Source organism: Schistocerca piceifrons, chromosome X (genome assembly GCF_021461385.2).
Source record: "Schistocerca piceifrons isolate TAMUIC-IGC-003096 chromosome X, iqSchPice1.1, whole genome shotgun sequence".
NCBI lineage: Eukaryota > Metazoa > Arthropoda > Insecta > Orthoptera > Acrididae > Schistocerca > Schistocerca piceifrons.
In genome coordinates this window covers 896,607,024-896,625,879 of record NC_060149.1, presented here as the reverse complement: position 1 = coordinate 896,625,879, position 18,856 = coordinate 896,607,024, and the positions used below count along the sequence as shown (strand labels likewise).

At 39.4% G+C, this 18,856-nt stretch overlaps 1 protein-coding gene across 2 annotated transcripts in view; it reads right to left on the bottom strand.

The window, feature by feature from the left end:
- LOC124722025 (dynamin-binding protein-like) overlaps positions 1–18,856 on the bottom strand; it is a 213,651-nt gene that overhangs the window by 97,343 nt on the left and 97,452 nt on the right. For both annotated transcript variants that reach the window (XM_047247207.1, XM_047247208.1), the window contains exons 12-14: positions 8,550–8,699; positions 7,659–7,764; positions 6,527–6,657 (exon numbers count right to left, since the gene is read on the bottom strand). In XM_047247207.1, the coding sequence (XP_047103163.1) occupies positions 6,527–6,657; positions 7,659–7,764; positions 8,550–8,699 (387 nt within the window). The remainder of the gene's footprint in view (positions 1–6,526; positions 6,658–7,658; positions 7,765–8,549; positions 8,700–18,856) is intronic.

The window sequence follows — 18,856 nt, the reverse complement described above, 5'->3', positions numbered from 1 at the left end:
TCAATGGTACCGGAATTTCGCACACTGATGGTAAGAACTGGAGAGCCACTCAGTCTCTCTGCAACTTTATAGTTACATTCAAGATATTTCATGACTTTCTACCCTGCCATCATACAGCCCACAAATTGATCACTTCATGGTATTCACAAATGACACACGAGATAAGCATCTTCTCAAGAAGTTCATTAGCAGAAACATTTTCACAACAACTTTCAGTCTAGGAAATAACCAATGGAAACCTTATTCCTCTAGCACCATTAGAGCTTTCGGTAAACTTCTGAGATATTCTGATAATAAATTAGCACTATCAACTGAATAAGTATACACATTTGAATAACATTATGCATGATTATTAGCACAAGAGAGACCAGCACATAACGCAAATAGGTGATATGACTGTGAATCATTTAAGTGCTGGTAGTACTAGACAGGAATCTGTTTCTCACAGATGTCGAGTTGTGCACGACTTGTGATTCACATGGTGAATGTGATGACCTAGGTAATTGTACAGAAGCTGAATTGTTGCAAAATTAACTGAATTTGGGGATCATGGAAGTGCTTCAAGTATTGACCCTGCTATAAGAGACATTTTTGGACACTTCTGTGTGTACAGAAAGATTTCACTCTCAGGAGTGTCCCCTATTGGAAGAAATGGTCCCAAAAAACATTTGATGAACATTGCCTAGATTATAATTTTGCTCTTACTGTCTTGTGTTCCTCCAGCAATGCATATAGGTGTTGGTTCTCCGACTGGGCACAGTGCTGTTAACTCATATTATAAAGCAGTAAATGCTACTGCTGGAAAATGTGTAGTGTACAGACATAATCACTAGCATGGCAAATACAATGCCTGACAAAAAAGTGAAGCACCCAGAGTACATGATTGGATGCTATGGAACAGTGAGCTGGGACCACCACACCTACTATCCTAGCAGTCATTAATTTTTTTCTGCTCATTTTCCACTTCAAATATAGTATTTTACATACTGTGTATGTAACATACATTTGAATCCTTCAGAACATTAATCAGATGGTGCTTCATGTAAATTCATTACTCAGACTACAATAATTTACATGCTGATTACAATTTAAAGTGAGCTGGTCAGTCATGTTGAACATATTGATGCATATCACCACAAATCTATGACCCCTGCCTTTACAGTTTTACGGTCCCAGATACACTATGTCAGCCATCCTTGCATTTGTTCAATAATTGAAATAGGGAATGGTGCTGCAGTCCTCTACTGTAAATGAGTTTTTGAAAGCTAGGTTTTGAATTTCAGCATTCTCCTTATCATCATCCATTACATCACCCATACTGTCAGCCAGCGAAGGTATTTAATTATTTGTAGCGTTCATAGATTTTACGTACGACCAACATTTTTTGGGGTTGTTTTTAGAATCTGCAGATAAAATATTGCTTTCAAATTTATTAAAAGAATCTCTCGTTGACCTTTTGACAGATGCTTTCATTTTGCATAATTTCCGTTTGTCAGCAGGGCAGTGACTACGTTTAAAACGACTTTGCAAAATTCTCTGCTTTTTCAGTAACTTCCTAATATGTTTGTTGAATCAAGGATGATCCTTTCCCTCCCCTATATTCTCCAGAATGCGGTGGACAATACCTTTAAATTCCAACCAAAGATGCTCAGTACTTTTGTGTCCCGTAGTGAATACTTTGAGCTGACTATGAAGATATTCATTAATGACACTTTTATTTGCTTTCCCAAACAAGAAAACTGTACGCTTTTTTTCTTTTTTTTTCCTTTCTTCTTCCACTGGCATAGAAGCCACAGTGACATTATGGTCACTAATAACTCCTCCTAGATTAACTTCCTCAAAAAGATCAGGTCTGTTTGTCACCAAGATATCTAATATGTTGCCATCTTGAGTTGGTTTTCTAACCAATTGCTCAAGGTTGTATGTTGAGAGCGCTCCTAGAATAACTTCACACGAGTCTTTGCTTCTGCCCCCCGTGATAAATGTGTAATTTTCCCAGTCAATGGACACCAGATTAAACTCTCCGCCTATAACTAATGGATAATTTGGATATTTATTTCCTATGTACTCAAGACTTTCCCTGAAACATTCTGCAACATTTGTTGCAGATGCTGGTGGTCTATAAAAACATCCTAACACAATGGACACTCCTCCTCTGATTGACAGCTTTATCCAGACTATTTCACAGTCCGGTCCAGTATTGATCTCAACTGCGTTTAAACAGCTTTTAACTGCAATGAACACACCACTTCCCATAGCATCAGTTCTATCCTTCCTAAACATGGTCCAATCTGAGTTCAAAATTACACTGCTATCTATGTCTGGTTTCCACCGGCTTTCGGTAACTAATACAATATTAGCATTACTACTGTTTATTTCGGAGAGCAACTCAGGGATCTTGCTACAGACACTTCGACAATTTACTAACATGAGATTAAGCATATTTAAATTCTTTGGAATGACCTGTTAAGGCGAACTAGCAATTTTTACAGTTGGCACACCCACATCATCATTGTCACGAACTGGTAATTTTTTCAGGCCAATGGTTTGTTTCCCGTGGGGAGGAACCTAATCTAAAAAAAAACCTATGTGCATGCCACAATTACTGTGCTACCCATGTAGCTGCTTCCTAAGTGTAGTCCACCACTGATCTATCAAGGGGCATCCTACAACCCCATAGTGTAGGTTGAGGAATCTACAACCATTTTCGTCACAGTCGACATAGCCTCTGGTTTAGATTCTCCACTAGACTCCAAACCAGAGGACCCCGGTCCACCCTGGGTACGATGCTGTAAATTGTCAGCTTGGCTTCCACTCCTCGAGAGATGGAGGCCGTCTACGCCAATTTAGCCAGCTGTCGAAAGCACCCAAGGATTTCCTCGGAACCCTGACGATTGGCATTGTTGGTGCCAACATGTGCAACAATCTGCAGCTGGCTGCAACGTGCACACTCGATAGCCACCGGAAGAGCCTTTTCCACATCCTGGACAAGGCCCCCCAGCAAGCACACAGAGTGAACTTTGGACTTCTTCCCCATCCTAGCCATTATGTTCCTGAGGGGCTCCATGACCTGCCTAACATTGGAGCTCCCAATAACTAACAAATCCCTATCCCACATACCTGTCCCGAACTTGCTAAAGGAGTGGCCACTATCCTGGCAGAAGGTGCATTCTCAACCAGCTTAGCCTCAGCCCCACCCCCTGAACAGATTGTGCACTGAATCTATTAGTAAAGTGCATGGGATTTGGCAGGAACCTGCGTCCCCCATGCAGCCTTTGCCTTGAGGCTCGAGACCTCGACATAGTCCGCCACCCACACTGAGGTGAGAGTGGGCTGGACGGCTCAGTCGCACCTGAGGTCAGCTCAGTCGCACCTGATGTCTGCTCAGTGACAGAGCTGTGATATCCCCCCTGCACATCTAGTACAGCAGAGGCTGCCCCAGGCACCCCATACCCACCACACATCAAGGTGGCACTCTGGAGCCTGCTGACTGTGGCCAACAAAGCTTACAGCTGTGTTTCGACTGTGTTTAACTCCTCCTTCAGCCGCACACAACAGACACAGTCTGTATCCATCTAGCTAATATGTGATTTACTATAAGAAACTTAAGGAAACCTACTGCCACACAAGGTTAACGACTACACTCTAGTTGGCAAAAAGGACACTCAACAATGAAAAACAATAAAAATGTATGTTGGAAGCTAGATCTGGCACTTATTTTCCTGCTAGGGGCTATCTAGTGAATACTAAAGAAGATAAAAACAGTGACCTACAGTAATCTGCTAGAGGTTATCTAGTGAATATTATTAAAGAATTAAACAGTAACCTACAGTAAGCTACACCTACTGATTATCCCCCATATTTATAATATAAGCAAACATTTATGTACATGTGAAAATGACCTAATAAAACTATAAAAATTGGTATCTTCAATGTATCAAGTCTAAATGACACTAATAAATGTAAATACAGAGTATTGTACACTGACTTAATTGATAATCCCACATATTAAACGTCAGTTAAAAATGTAAACAAACGTTTGTGCAGTCTACATATACACTATGTGATCAAAAGTATTCAGACACCTGGCTGAAAATGACTTACAAGTTCATGGCACCCTCCTTTGGTAATGCTGGAATTCGATATGGTGTTGACCCACCCTTAGCCTTGATGACAGCTTCCACTCTTGTAGGCATACGTTCAGTCAGGTGCTGGAAGATTTCTTAGGGGATTGGCAGCCCATTCGTCACAGAGTGTTACTCCTCATATCACTGTGTGGGTATCCATCAGGTATGACTTCAGTTTATGGCTGGTAGTGACAGAGGGAGGTCTGATGCACAATAGTACATCAGGGACATCCAGCATCCTCAAGCAGGAGAGATATCAATGTCAGTCAGTGAGGCCTGGCATGGAGTCGACATTCCAAAACATCCCAAACGTGTTCTATAGGATTCAGGTCAGGACTCTGTGCAGGCCAGTCCATTACAGGGATGTTATTGTCATGCAACCACTCCGCCACAGGCTGTGCATTACGAACAGGTGCTTGATCATGTTGAAAGATGCAATCGCCATCCTTGAATTGTTCTTCAGCAGTGGGAAGCAAGAAAGTGCTTAAAACATCAATGCAGTCCTGTGCTGTGATAGTGCCACGCAAAACAACAAGGGGTGCAGCGAGCCCCCTCCATGAAAAACACGACCACACCATAACACCACCGCCTACGAATTTTACTGTTGGCACTACGCCCGCTGGCAGATGACGTTCACCGGGCATTCACCAGACCCACACCCTGCCATTGGATTGCAACATTGTGTACTGTGATTCGTCACTCCACCCAACGTTTTTCCACTGTTCAATCATTCAATGTTTACACTCTGGAAACCAAGCGAAGCATTGTTTGGCATTTACTGGCGTGATGTGTGGCTTATGAGCAGCCACTCAACCATGAAATCCAAGTTTTCTCACCTCCCGCCTAACTGTCCTGGTACTCACAGTGGATCCTGATGCAATTTGGAATTTCTGTGTGATGGTCTGAATAGATGTCTGCCTATTACACATTATGACCCTCTTCAACAGTCAGCGGTCTCTGTCAGTCAACAGACGAGGTCGGCCTGTACGCTTTTGTGCTGTATGAGTCCCTTTATGTTTCCACTTCACTATCACATCAGAAACAGTGGACCTAGGGATGTTTAGCAGTGCAGAAATCTCACATACTAACGTATGATACAAGAGACAGCCAGTCACCTGACCATGTTCGAAGTACATGAGTTCCACAGAGTGCCCCATTCGGCTCTCTCATGATGTCTAATGACTACTGAGGTCACTGATATGGAGTACATGGCAGTAGGTGGCAGCACAATGCACCCTATATGAAAAACTCATGTTTTGGGGTGTGTCCGGATACTTTTGATCACATAGTGTAAATGTGACTCACTCAGTCTGTTAATTGAAAACAGTGACTTGTATTATATTTCAGGAATACTCATTGTAAATATTATAATTGATCACATCTGACTACCACATGGGAGCATCACCGTATTTTCCACCAAGTACATCGTAATCCATTCACATCTCTGCCTGCTATTTGAGAACAAGTAATAGATGCCTTGCAACATTGTGTGCCAGCCTGCACCACTGGTTGGAGACTAGCAGCAGCTGGACTTGGGAATTCTCACTTGTGCATACGCTGCTGTTAACACCATATCGCAAATGGCTGCATCCGTAGTGGTTCTGTGACTGAGAAGCTGGCACTGCCAATGAATGGCATCACATCGTGTTTAGTGATGAACCCGAGCTCTGCACTACCCCAGATCACCAGCACTGGCGAGCATGGTGGCGATATGGGGAGAGGTCCCTTGCTTCCAATGTTTTGAAGGGGCACATAGGTGTTACTCCCCATATCACTGTGCAGGTATCCATCATGTATGACTTCAGTTTATGGCTGGTAGTGACTGAGGGAGCTCTGATGCACAATAGTACATCAGGGACATCCAGCATCCTCAAGCATTACCTCTCAAACCACAGAATTGTGGTGTCATTTTTCAACAGGAAACATGTCTCTATGAACTGTCTGCATGATGTTGAGGTACTCCCACAGCTTGAAAGATCCCCAGATCTATCCCTGAAAGAACATATGTAGTACCAGTTTGGACATCAACTCCACCTCAGTGCCTGTATCCACAATATAAAGGAACAATTACAACAGTTGTGAGCCAGCTTTCCTTGGAAGAGGATAGAATAGCTTTATGACACCCTTGCTAAAAAAATCTGTGCAAGCATCCAGACCAAAGAGGGTGTAGTCTCACACTAACAAATGGGCCAAGTTCTTTGTAAATTTGACTCAGAATCATAAGCACTGAAATATGACATCACACATCCTCTCAACCCTTGAAGTTTGATTTTGTTTTCTCTCCCCTTCTAGGTGATTCACTTTCTTTGTCAGGCAGTGTATGTAGTTAACTTCTTCCAACATTAATAGCCTCATCTAGACAAAAGTACTTTGGAGAGGAATGTAGAAACATTTCTTACCGCAGAGCTGAGTCCTAAGCTTGATGTAAACATTGCTCCCAATCGTGAAGACTTCTTTGCTACTGAATGTAAAGATAATCTGGCCATCTTTTGTGATATGGTAGAATTGCCATCTTCCAGATATTTCAGCACTAATGGAATTTGAAACGTACATAATGAAAAGTTAAAAAGGAACAACTGATTTATATTACGTTATCAATGACAGACTATAAGAGCAAAGAGATGTGCCTTTATTCATCTCATTATTGAAAAACCAAGATAATCACTTTTGACACATTCTTCACATTTTATCAATTTTCACCTCCAATTCAATCTCCCATTTGTTTTTCAAATTGCAATATATGTTTCACATCTCTCTGCTCAATTTTAATTTAGAAGTCATGAAAATAATTTTACCGCTAAAATACAAAATTTCTGAAATAAAGTATCTTTGTAGCTATGTAACAAATCATGTTAAATTTTTTAATGAATTTTGTACTAGAGAAATGAAGTAAAGCAGTTCCTAAACATAAAGGTAAGCTACTGCATAGAACTGCTGAAATCGTCAGCAAAGAAAGAATGGCAAATTTCATAAAGAATCATAAGATCCTAAGTGCTGTGCAACAAATTTTCATATGGGGTTACATCGATAGAGATTGTCCACTAATTTCAAGGCACCAAAGTATGATATTTGATAATGTTTGGTATTAATAGTGCTACTTTTTTATTATATATATGGCATTATACCATGACCGAGTAATATGGCTGCCCGAGAGGGCAATGATGCACTGAGGAACTACTTGAAATGCTGTATAATGTGAGCAACTTTGTTCCTTATTCTTTTGTAATTCTTCTCTTGGGACAGGAATACTACAGGCTGTAAAGGTTTTGTCTAGAAAGTTAAATTGACTGTTATATGTCTTTTTGTTACACATTGTGCAAATCATGAATTTTTGCACATTTTCATAAACATAGGCTGTAATATTTAAGTAGTTGTAAATGGGTACAATTTGTCCTTATATCAGTTTTCTTTCACTTTTCACGTATAAATATTCCAACATAAATATTAAGGCAATGAGTGATCAGATGATGAAAATGAGTGAATCATCCATTACGTATATTTATTTATTATTGTGAGGTGACACAACTTTACCAATATCTTTCCTCCTCTTGTATTCATTGATGTATGTTGCCACATCTGTTATTGTTCTTACAGCATCCAGGAGAGCAGGTTTGTCCTTGTGATCATCCTCTGTGCACTGGAAATAACTTACAAATGCCAGAATTACACTACACAGATCTCACTTCAGAAAGCAAAATAATATATATAAAAATTTCATGAACTGGCAAAAAGTTTGATTAGATGGCATTATCACCAACATTTAAAATAACAGTATTACCATGTTTTGAATTACAGTAGATTTTGCATTTCTCTTATTATAGTTTCATTATTTGGTGAATTAATTACTTAAACATCAGGAAAGAACTCCTTTTTACATTTGCACTGAATCTTAGTGGATGCAGGGGGTGTGGGAAAGAGGGGTGGGGGGGAGGGGGAGGAGTGCTCTTTTGAAGACTAAGCATGAGCTGCTCTCCACCTCTCTGCACACAGATTGTAAATATGTCCATTATGAATACAATTATCTATTCATCGTTTCACCCATTTGAGAAGCTGGAGCATCTCATCTTTTACACTATTTTAAAAATTAATGGCCAGTGAAAGTTGTATTGTGGAATATTATCACCCTCAGTACTAACATAACTTAAGCCTGTAAGTATTATTATTTTTGCTGCTGCTCACAAATGCTACAAATAAGATGTAACATATTGTCACTAGAAAAATTAATGAAAATGCACTGAAAGTTTATGATAAGCTAAGCAAACACTGCTACACTTGAATATATGAAAATTTATGAATATCACTAAAAACAATTAACAACTGTGTCAGTATTTTATTAAAATAAGAAATTTGTAAAATCTCCACATTATTATGAAAAATAATGTTGTCAACTTTTGAAGATAAGTTTCAAAATAACCATATTACCTTTATAAGTTCATTAAGAATAAGAGGATACTTCAATATCCTCTGAACAGGTTTGATCAGAATTGATCCCATATCAAAACATGCAATTTGGTATCGTAGTGTCTCCAAGCCTTTGTTAAAGATCTTCTGTATACCTTCATCTGATTCATACTGTAAATATGAACAAGAATTTCAAATTAACAAAGGAATACTGAACAATAATTATAAACTGAAACTAAATGAATCACATAAAGAATAGATTGTGACTGCAGTAACAACTGATCAAGAAGAACTTCATGTTTTCTTTTTTATGCACAATATCTGTGACACCCTTGGATCTTATCACAATTGCAAAACTGCAGATTTTCATGGCCATTGTCATTGAAGGTAGGATCTTCTAGGTTGTTAGGCTGCATCTAGGTACTCTTCAATTTTTTCTACATGACTGACACTTGGACCCCTCTGCTGTGATCTTCTTCAGGATCTTCTGGTGCTTATGTTTAACTAAACCCTGTCAAAAAATAGTGTCCTGTTCACTTATAGAAAGGAGTTTTCCCACACTTATTCTGAAGAAGTGGAGTTATCGGGTAAAATTCTTCCAGCTACTATTGGTGAGCTATCGTTGTTGGAAAGAAAGTGAAACAATCAGAGCAAGAGAGGAGACATGTTTATCACAGTATTATTATTGTGCTGCAGAGGCAGCTTCCTGTTTGTTTGTGCTCATCATGATGGTGGTGGTGTATTTACTTCTTTCATGGCAGGAAGCCTATGGCTGCCTTCTCTACTGAAGTTACCTTTTTCCTAGGAAATATCAACTGCTTCTCAGACTTTCTTTCAATAAATGTTGGTTTTCTTGGCCAGCACACACAAGTTGTTGACATCAATGTCTTACCCACAGTTCACGATGTTCTGCTTCTGCAGATTTCATACTTCCAATGGCATGTGAGGTGGTTGTTATGTCCTTCCCATTTTACCTATACATACTATGTCACAGCGACACATGGCTTCATAGACTACCACAGTGCGGAGGTAATCAGGTGCTGTCACTTTGTTTCAGAAAAAGTCTTTTATTTTGTTCTGATTGAAAAATGTTGTCTGTATGCCATTTTTCCATAGAATTTTGCTGATGCACTCAGTAACACTAGAAACTAATGGTTGCCTAACAGACAATGGAAAATCCAGGATGGAATGTAACAATACGAGAGAAGGAAAGTTGCTACTCACCATATAGCAGAGATGTTGAGTCGCAATAGGCACAATAAAAATATTCACACAATCATAGCTTTCAGCCAGTAAGGCCTTTGTCAGCGCGCGCGCACACACACACACACACACACACACACACACACACACACACACACACACACACAGGTGCGTGTGCAAATGGCCGAAAGCTATGATTGTGTGAATATTTTTATTGTGCCTATTGCGACTCAACATCTCCACTATATGGTGAGTAGCAACTTTCCTTCTCTTGTATTGTTAGGTTCCATAACAGTGTGAGATGATGATTCCTTGTCCTCCTTTTTAGCATAACTAATAATATTTTGTTTGAAAAATCTATGAATAAGCCACACAGTCTTGTCTTCTTTATGAAATCCATCTCTGATTCCAAGCCATTCACCAATGTGAAAGGCACATGAAGACAGTGTGTTGAGCACTGCTTGCTTCTGGGATGGGTGGTGGTGCACAAGGGAATTTAGATACCCATTTGTGTTTGTAGACTTTCTATACAAAAGTGTTGTCAGATCTTCTATAGATTAACACATATTTCTGTCCAATGAAAATGGCCTGCCAGTAGTTACTGGAAGAGTTTTACCGAACAACCTCACTTCTTTAGAATATGTGGGGGAAAGCTCCCTTTTATACGTGAACATGTCATTGGTTTTTGACAGCACTCAGCTAAACATGAACATCAGGAAATTTCAGAAGAGTGTTCAAAACTTTAATTGTGTAGACATAATTGAAGAGGAACATGACACGGCATAACAACCTACAGACTTTACTTTCAATGTTGTCTGTCTGCCTATTTTGATGCCCAATATATGGTCCTCCTTTACATTATTGGCACTACTGAATTTATCATGTAACACATTCATAAGTAGGAATCAGCCGAATTTCAAGGATTTTTTTTTTCTTTTTTTTTTCCCCCCCCTGCAACTGCAGGAGGTTTCAACATATAGTATGTCACTATATTTCCAAATAAAGTGTTCACAATAAATCAACAATTTTTTGCCTGTTTTTCTTAAAGGAGTGAACCCCATGTTGATTATTCAGTATGCAACAATTATTTGCAATGAAACATTAACTTTTCTTAGTAGTGATAAGGTAACATCCTCTTCTCTTATGTGAAAACACAGTTTTCACTATACAATTGTTTCAAAAAGGTAAGATGTTTGCCTTGTATTTTAATGCCAGCTTTAAAAGAAGGTGTTCCTGTAAGTTCTTAGCAAAATAGTTAGGCTACAAACACAAGTACACAATGACTGAATGTCTCAGTATTTACAATCTGTCCTGATAACAACTCAAAGTCCTCATTTCCCTTCACAAGCAATCAGCTTGCACAATCTAATTTGGATACTACAGTGCTGATGCCATTCAATTAAGACACTGTGAAAGAGACCACAAAGAGACATGCCTTCCAAAATACACATCCATTTGTCTCTGCTTTTCTGTTTTCAACCTTTTATGCAAACCAAACAGAGAATGTAATTATTTTAAAAGCTGTATATTACAAATGCTGAAATGTTTGTGCTTCAAAGCAGTTAAAACTAGCAAACAACTCTATGATTGTATAAAATTATTCTTTTCCGTTTTCACATGTAACAAATGCATGGCTGCCAACTTTCAGACCAGTCTGTTGGCAATCACATGGCAAACATGGAAGCAGGTTTCGGGAGGGGGCTTTCCCAGAAATTTTAGAACTTAGAAGCTTGAGTTGGGCCTTTAAATTCTATATTTCAGACACTCTGAAATTGTAAATGAAAAAAAAAAATAAATAAATAAATAAATAAATAAATCAGGTTAAAAGTGGAAAATCACCAAACTGGTATCTTGAAATATTGAAGTTCTACTGTGTTTTTTTCATATCCACTCAGGATATCAGAAAATGGCTCATTCAACTTTACTAATATTTTTAAGAAGTCATCATCTAATGGAAATTTTTCTCTCATGTAACTACATGAGTTGACAAAAAACTTCTGATATCTTCATAAAATTTTATAGCAAAAGATTTTTCAAACCTCACATGATGAATGTAGCTTCTAACGTCGACACCAATGACAATATCTTCATCTCCTTTGTGTGAGTGTGTATGTGCATTTCAGTTCTTGCAGACAGCCGGTTTGATAAATCTTACAATCACTTCTGTAAATAAGGTATTTAGGATGCTACGAAATTTATGAATTACTGGCTCTTGTTTCTGAAGGAATACATCTGCTTTGGTAAGTAACAAAAGCGTATTATGCAAAAAAGAAGATATAGATTCACAACTGGATCATTCATAATAGAGTGTATTCAACTTAACTGAGGATTGTTTATATTTTTTGAAGCTTCATCACTGAAAGATTTTACCTAAGGTTCCCACTGTTCAATTATTCTTTGTATTGATTGGAGCAAAGAGAGCCATCTTGTGCAGATGTACTTCAGTACTTTAGGGGGTTTAGGGACATATATATTTTGACAAAGCTTAAAAGTAGACTGTCTGTTTCAACTTTTAGGAGAATGTAATGAAGATCGATTACAAAATCTTCAGTACCAAAATATTTGAGGCTTTTCACACCTCTTTGTTCAGCTAAATGAAGCAAGTGGCAGAAATAAATTTGTATTCTTATGTGCAGTTGAACTTTCTTTAAAAAAAGCAGCAACTCCTTTTATATGACCCCCAGTGTATTTGCATCATCACATGCAAATGAAATGCAGTTTTTCCAGGGAATTCCTTTTCTTAGAAGCTCTTCACTCAACAGATTACAAATATTACCTGGTTACAAAAGCCACAACAGCTGACAGATGAATGCCTTGAAGCTTGTGACGTAGCCTGGTATGAAAGCAGTTTCATTCCTACCCTTTAAACTGACGCAGGGAAGAAAAATTTTTTGGTGTCACCTATCTCAGTAAGTTGTGGTGACAAAATTATTCATAGATAGGCTTCCTACGTACTCATGAAAGAAACCTTTACAACATTTTAATAGTAGTAATAGTAGTACATGATTAGCAAAATGTACACAGCACCTTTTCCAACTTTTTCTTAAAAACATCAAATTGTAAAATGTTTGTTTCCATAATTTTTAGTAACATCCCATAATTCTCTAAGTAGGGTGATAAATCCATAACAATAATGGACAATCTGTAATAATTGACAGCCATGCAAATGGCATGACATAACCACCACTTTATGTAACTTCACATATGCTTCTTTGAAAATGTAATTTAGAGGTAGAAATGTCTTACATGGATTTCATTGTGAGGCATGATTCTTCTTCTTCTTCTTTTTTTTTTTTTTTTTTTTTTTTTTTTACTGGTCAATAATACATCCAAAAAGCCTTAAATGATTACCACAAATGGCATTAGCATTAGTAGTCATGACTTTAAACTGGATTCCCCATGCCCATAAAATGCTTGAAGGAAGTACCTGTAGGGTAACTGATGGAAGTATTTTCAACAGACAGACAGAGGATGACAAACTAAAGGCCAAAATACCAAATGTCTTTTTCCAAAGCTATTTCACAGAGGAAGACTGCACTGTAGTTCCTTCTCTAGATTGTCACACAGATGACAAAATGGTAGATATCAAAATAGATGACAGAAGGATAGAAAAACAATTAAAATCGCTCAAAAGAGGTAAGGCCGCTGGACCTGATGGGATACCAGTTCGATTTTACACAGAGTACGCGAAGGAACTTGCCCCCCTTCTTGCAGCGGTGTACCGTAGGTCTCTAGAAGAGCGTAGCATTCCAAAGGATTGGAAAAGGCCACAGGTCATCCCAGTTTTCAAGAAGGAACGTCGAACAGATGTGTAGAACTATAGGCCAATATCTCAAACGTCGATCAGTTGTAGAATTTTGGAACACGTATTATGTTCGAGTATAATGACTTTTCTGGAGACTAGAAATGTACTCTGCAGGAATCAGCATGGGTTTCGAAAAAGACGATCGTGCGAAACCCAGCTCGCGCTATTCGTCCACGTGACTCAGAGGGCCATAGATACGGGTTCCCAGGTAGATGCCATGTTTCTTGACTTCCTCAAGGTGTTCAATACAGTTCACCACAGTCATTTAATGAACAAAGTAAGAGCATATGGACCATCAGACAAAGTGTGTGATTGGATTGAAGAGTTCCTAGATAACAGAACGCAGCTTGTCATTCTCAATGGAGAGAAGTGTTCTGAAGTAAGAGTGATTTCAGGTGTGCCGCAGGGGACTGTCGTAGGACCGCTGCTATTCACAATATACATAAATGACCTTGTGGATAACATTGGAAGATCACTGAGGCTTTTTGCGGATGATGCTGTAGTATATCGAGAGGTTGTAACAATGGAAAATTGTACTGAAATGCAGGAGGATCTGCAACAAATTGACGCTTGGTGCAGGGAATGGCAATTGAATCTCAATGTAGACAAGTGTAATGTGCTGCGAATACACAGAAAGAAAGATCCTTTATCATTTAGCTACAATGTAGCAGGTCAGCAACTGGAAGAAGTTAATTCCATAAATTATCTGGGAGTAGGCATTAGGAGTGATTTAAAATGGAATGATCATATAAAGTTGATTGTCGGTAAAGCAGGTGCCAGACTGAGATTCATTGGAAGAATCCTAAGGAAATGAAATCTGAAAACAAAGGAAGTAGGTTACAGTACACTTGTTCGCCCACTGCTTGAATATTGCTCACCAGTGTGGGATCCGTACCAGATAGGGTTGATAGAAGAGATAGAGAAGATCCAACGGAGAGCAGTGCACTTCGTTACAGGATCATTTAGTAATCGTGAAAGCGTTACGGAGATGATAAATAAACTCCAGTGGAAGACTCTGCAGGAAAGGTGCTCAGTAGCTCGGTACGGGCTTTTGTTGAAGTTTCGAGAACATACCTTCACTGAGGAGTCAAGCAGTATATTGCTCCCTCCTAAGTATATCTCGCGAAGAGACCATGAGGATAAAATCAGAGAGCCCACACAGAGGCATACCGACAATATTTCTTTCTACAAACAATATGAGACTGGAATAGAAGGGGGAAACGATAGAGGTACTCAAAGTACCCTCCGCCACACACCGTCAGGCGGCTTGCGGAGTATGGATGTAGATGTAGACATAGATGTAGATTTCCTTATGGTGTGTTTACAGTGTCTTGGCACAGCAGTGGCTTTAAAAATATTGCTTCTGATTTTGGCCATACTGAACATTTTTATAAATAGTACCCAAACTTTTCCTTCATTTCAATTCAATCAATCAATCACTACATAACATCTGGCATTGGCAATGGGAAACAACAAGTTTTCAGACTTCTGTTACAGGTCAACACAACTGAACTGTGCCCATACAGCAACCAGTATGGGAAGACTCCCAGGTCAACAGTCAACAACAGAGGGAAAAGATAGCAAATTAATGACAGATCAATGGGAAGAAAAATATTTGTGATAACTAATTGCATTAATAGTTATAGGTACTGATAATTTGCTTAAGCGTGAGTGAAGAACACAATGCACATTATCTTTAGTTGTGATGAGTGAGAGGAAACAATATCAACAGAGAATAGGTAATGCATGAAACATGATGTTTTTGCCAATATGCACCAGCAAAAAACGTACTTTCATGATTACAGTGACTTTGCAAAGCTTAAAGTTATTGAAACTGTTCAACAGATCTTTCAGTAAGGGTCATGCTGTAGAGCAACAATACAGGCAGAGAAGTACTTTTAGTAATTTAAGAACCTAAATCAATTGCAAATGAAGATACTCCTCATTATCAGTCTGCATTTACCATGAATCTTCCAGTACCAAGATAGCAAAAAAGGACCACTTGTCAGTTCCAGTAATAAGACAGAATAAATAACATATATAGAACATTGTAGAGCAATATCTGTCACAGGGTCCAGAAACAAACCACACGTTCAAACATGATGAGCCCTGACAAAGAAAATCTCCCCAAAAACACGGGTGGCTTTAGAAGTAATCATTTAGGTGAAAATACGGCTCAAAGCCTTTGCAAGATATATTTTGCAAATCACAGAGGTAAGTAAACAGTCAATTTTCATCCATCTAGAATTCTTGAGACAATTTGCTGATATGAGCAATTTCTTTTTATGTGATGGTGCTTGTTCTGTACAACATTCTTTGAATGTGTAAGTAGTATGGCTGACATAATTGCTTCAGTCCTAGGGTAAAGAGAACACATCGCAAATGGCATGCTGTGCACCATCTTTGGGAAGCATATGATTTCACATATCAAGGATGTTGGTAACACTGCATTATGTAATTAATGTAAATTTTTTTGTCATAATTGATAAGAAATGAAAATCTAATTTGCAACATCTCCTGGTGTTACACATCTAATTTAAGTGTGTGTACCTTCATCTGGGGGGGGGGGGGGGGGGGGGGGGCACTGTGACACTAAGGTTTCTTCTGCACTTTTTCCCATTTCTCTATGGTATCAGCATTGTTATATGAGTTGTGGGACCATAAGCAGTAACTGGCGGTTGTATGCCCATCTTGACACCACCTCTCCTGCCAGGATGGAACTCATATACCACATCCGTCTGTGTCTACAGTAAATCCCATGTTCAAGTTTGAGAATGTTTCTTCTAAATGTTTGTGTAGCATGAATCTGACATGTGTAACACCAGGAGATTCTTCAAATTAGATTTTCATTTCTTATCAGATACACATTTATGACAAAAAAATTTACTCTAATTACATCTCTGTTCATCTCCTCCTTCCCCCCCCCCCCCTCTATGTCAATATCCTCCCTCCCCCTCTCTGTTTATCTACTCCTCTCCCTCCCTCTGATCTTGAGCCTTGTTTATTATTATTGCAAATTCAGACTCTGTAGTAGTATTGTAATCATAAGCTGATAAGCCACAAATACAACTTTTCTGTTTTCTGTGGAAACAGATTGCAATGGAGAAAACAAAATGGCACATTGCTGTATACACAGTTTCTGTTTAAAAATATATTTAATGAGAAAGAGTATGTATGGGAGAAACAATTTTTCTAATGGTTTAAATACTCAACAATCAGAGTCGTGAGAAAGAAAACAAAACCACACTAATTCCAACCACTGAAAAGCACAGTAGCCTCTTTCTTGCAAGGTTTTAACAGAAAACCCATACGTTGTTTTTTAAAAAATATATAATCTGTATCCATATGAATATTCTTTAGAGTATCACGCAAAAACATGATTTGTGTGTATATAGTAAGTATACAGAGTGGTCCATTGATAGTGACCGGGCCAAATATATCAAGAAATCAGTATCAAACGAAAAAACTGCAAAGAACGAAACTAGTCTAGCTTGAAGTGGGAAACCAGATGGCGCTATGGTTGGCCCGCTAGATGGCGCTGCCATAGGTCAAACGGATATCAAGTGTGTGTGGTTTTTTTTTTTTAATAGGAACCCCCATTTTTTATTACATATTCATGTAGTACATAAAGAAATATGAATGTTTTAGTTGAACCACTTTTTTTGCTTTGTGATAGATGGCGCTGTAATAGTCACAAATGTATAAGTATGTGGTATCACGTAACATTCCGCCAGTGCGGACGGTATTTGCTTCGTGATACATTACCCTTGTTAAAATGGACCGTTTACCAATTGCAGAAAAGGTCGATATCGTATTGATGTACGGCTATTGTGATCAAAATGCCCAATGGGCATGTGCTATCTTTGTGGCTCGGTATCCTGGATGACATCATCCAAGTGTTTGGACCATTCGCCGGATAGTTACATTATTTAAGGAAACAGGAAGTGTTCAGCCACATGTGAAACGTCAACCACAACCTGCAACAAATGATGATGCCCAGGTACGTGTTTTAGCTGCTGTCATGGCTAATCCGCATATCAGTAGCAGACAAATTGCGCGAGAATTGGGAATCTCAAAAACGTCGGTGTTGAGAATGCTACATCAACATCGATTGCACCCGTACCATATTTTTATGCACCAGGAATTGCATGGCGACGACTTTGAATGTCGTGTACAGTTCTGCCACTGGGCACAAGAAAAATTACGAGATGATGACAGATTTTTTGCACGGGTTCTATTTAGTGACGAAGCGTCATTCACCAACAGCGGTAACATAAACCGGCATAATATGCACTATTGGGCAACGGAAAATCCACGATAGCTGCGACAAGTGGAACATCAATGATCTTGGCGGGTTAATGTATGGTGAGGCATTATGGGAGGAAGGATAATTGGCCCCCATTTTATCGACGGCAATCTAAATGGTGCAATGTACGCTGATTTCCTACGTAATGTTCTACCGATGTTACTACAAGGTGTTTCACTGCATGACAGAATGGCGATGTACTTCCAACATGATGGCTATCCGGCACATAGCTCGCGTGTGGTTGAAGCGATACTGAACAGCATATTTCATGACACGTGAATTGGTTGTTGAAGCACTATACCATGGCCCGCACCTTCACCGGATTTGACATCCCCATATTTGAAACTTCCTGGCAGATTAAAACTGTGTGCCCGACCGAGACTCGAACTCGGGACCTTTGCCTTTCGCGGACAAGTGCTCTACCATCTGAGCTACCGAAGCACGACCCACGCCCGGTCCTCACAGCTTTACTTCTGCCAGTATCTCGTCTCCTACCTTCCAAACTTTACAGAAGCTCTCCTTCGCAGGAGAGCTTCTGTAAAGTTTGGAAGGTAGGAGACGAGATACTGGCAGAAGTAAAGCTGTGAGGACCGGGCGTGAGTCGTGCTTGGGTAGCTCAGATGGTAGAGCACTTGCCCGCGAAAGGCAAAGGTCCCGAGTTCGAGTCTCGGTCGGGCACACAGTTTTAATCTGCCAGGAAGTTTCATATCAGCGCACACTCGGCTGCAGAGTGAAAATCTCATTCTGGAAACATCCCCCAGGCTGTGGGTAAGCCATGTCTCCACAATATCCTTTCTTTCAGGAGTGCTAGTTCTGCAAGGTTCGCAGGAGAGCTTCTGTAAAGTTTGGAAGGTAGGAGACGAGATACTGGCAGGAGTAAAGCTGTGAGGACCGGGCGTGAGTCGTGCTTCGGTAGCTCAGATGGTAGAGCACTTGTCCGCGAAAGGCAAAGGTCCCGAGTTCGAGTCTCGGTCGGGCACACAGTTTTAATCTGCCAGGAAGTTTCATATCAGC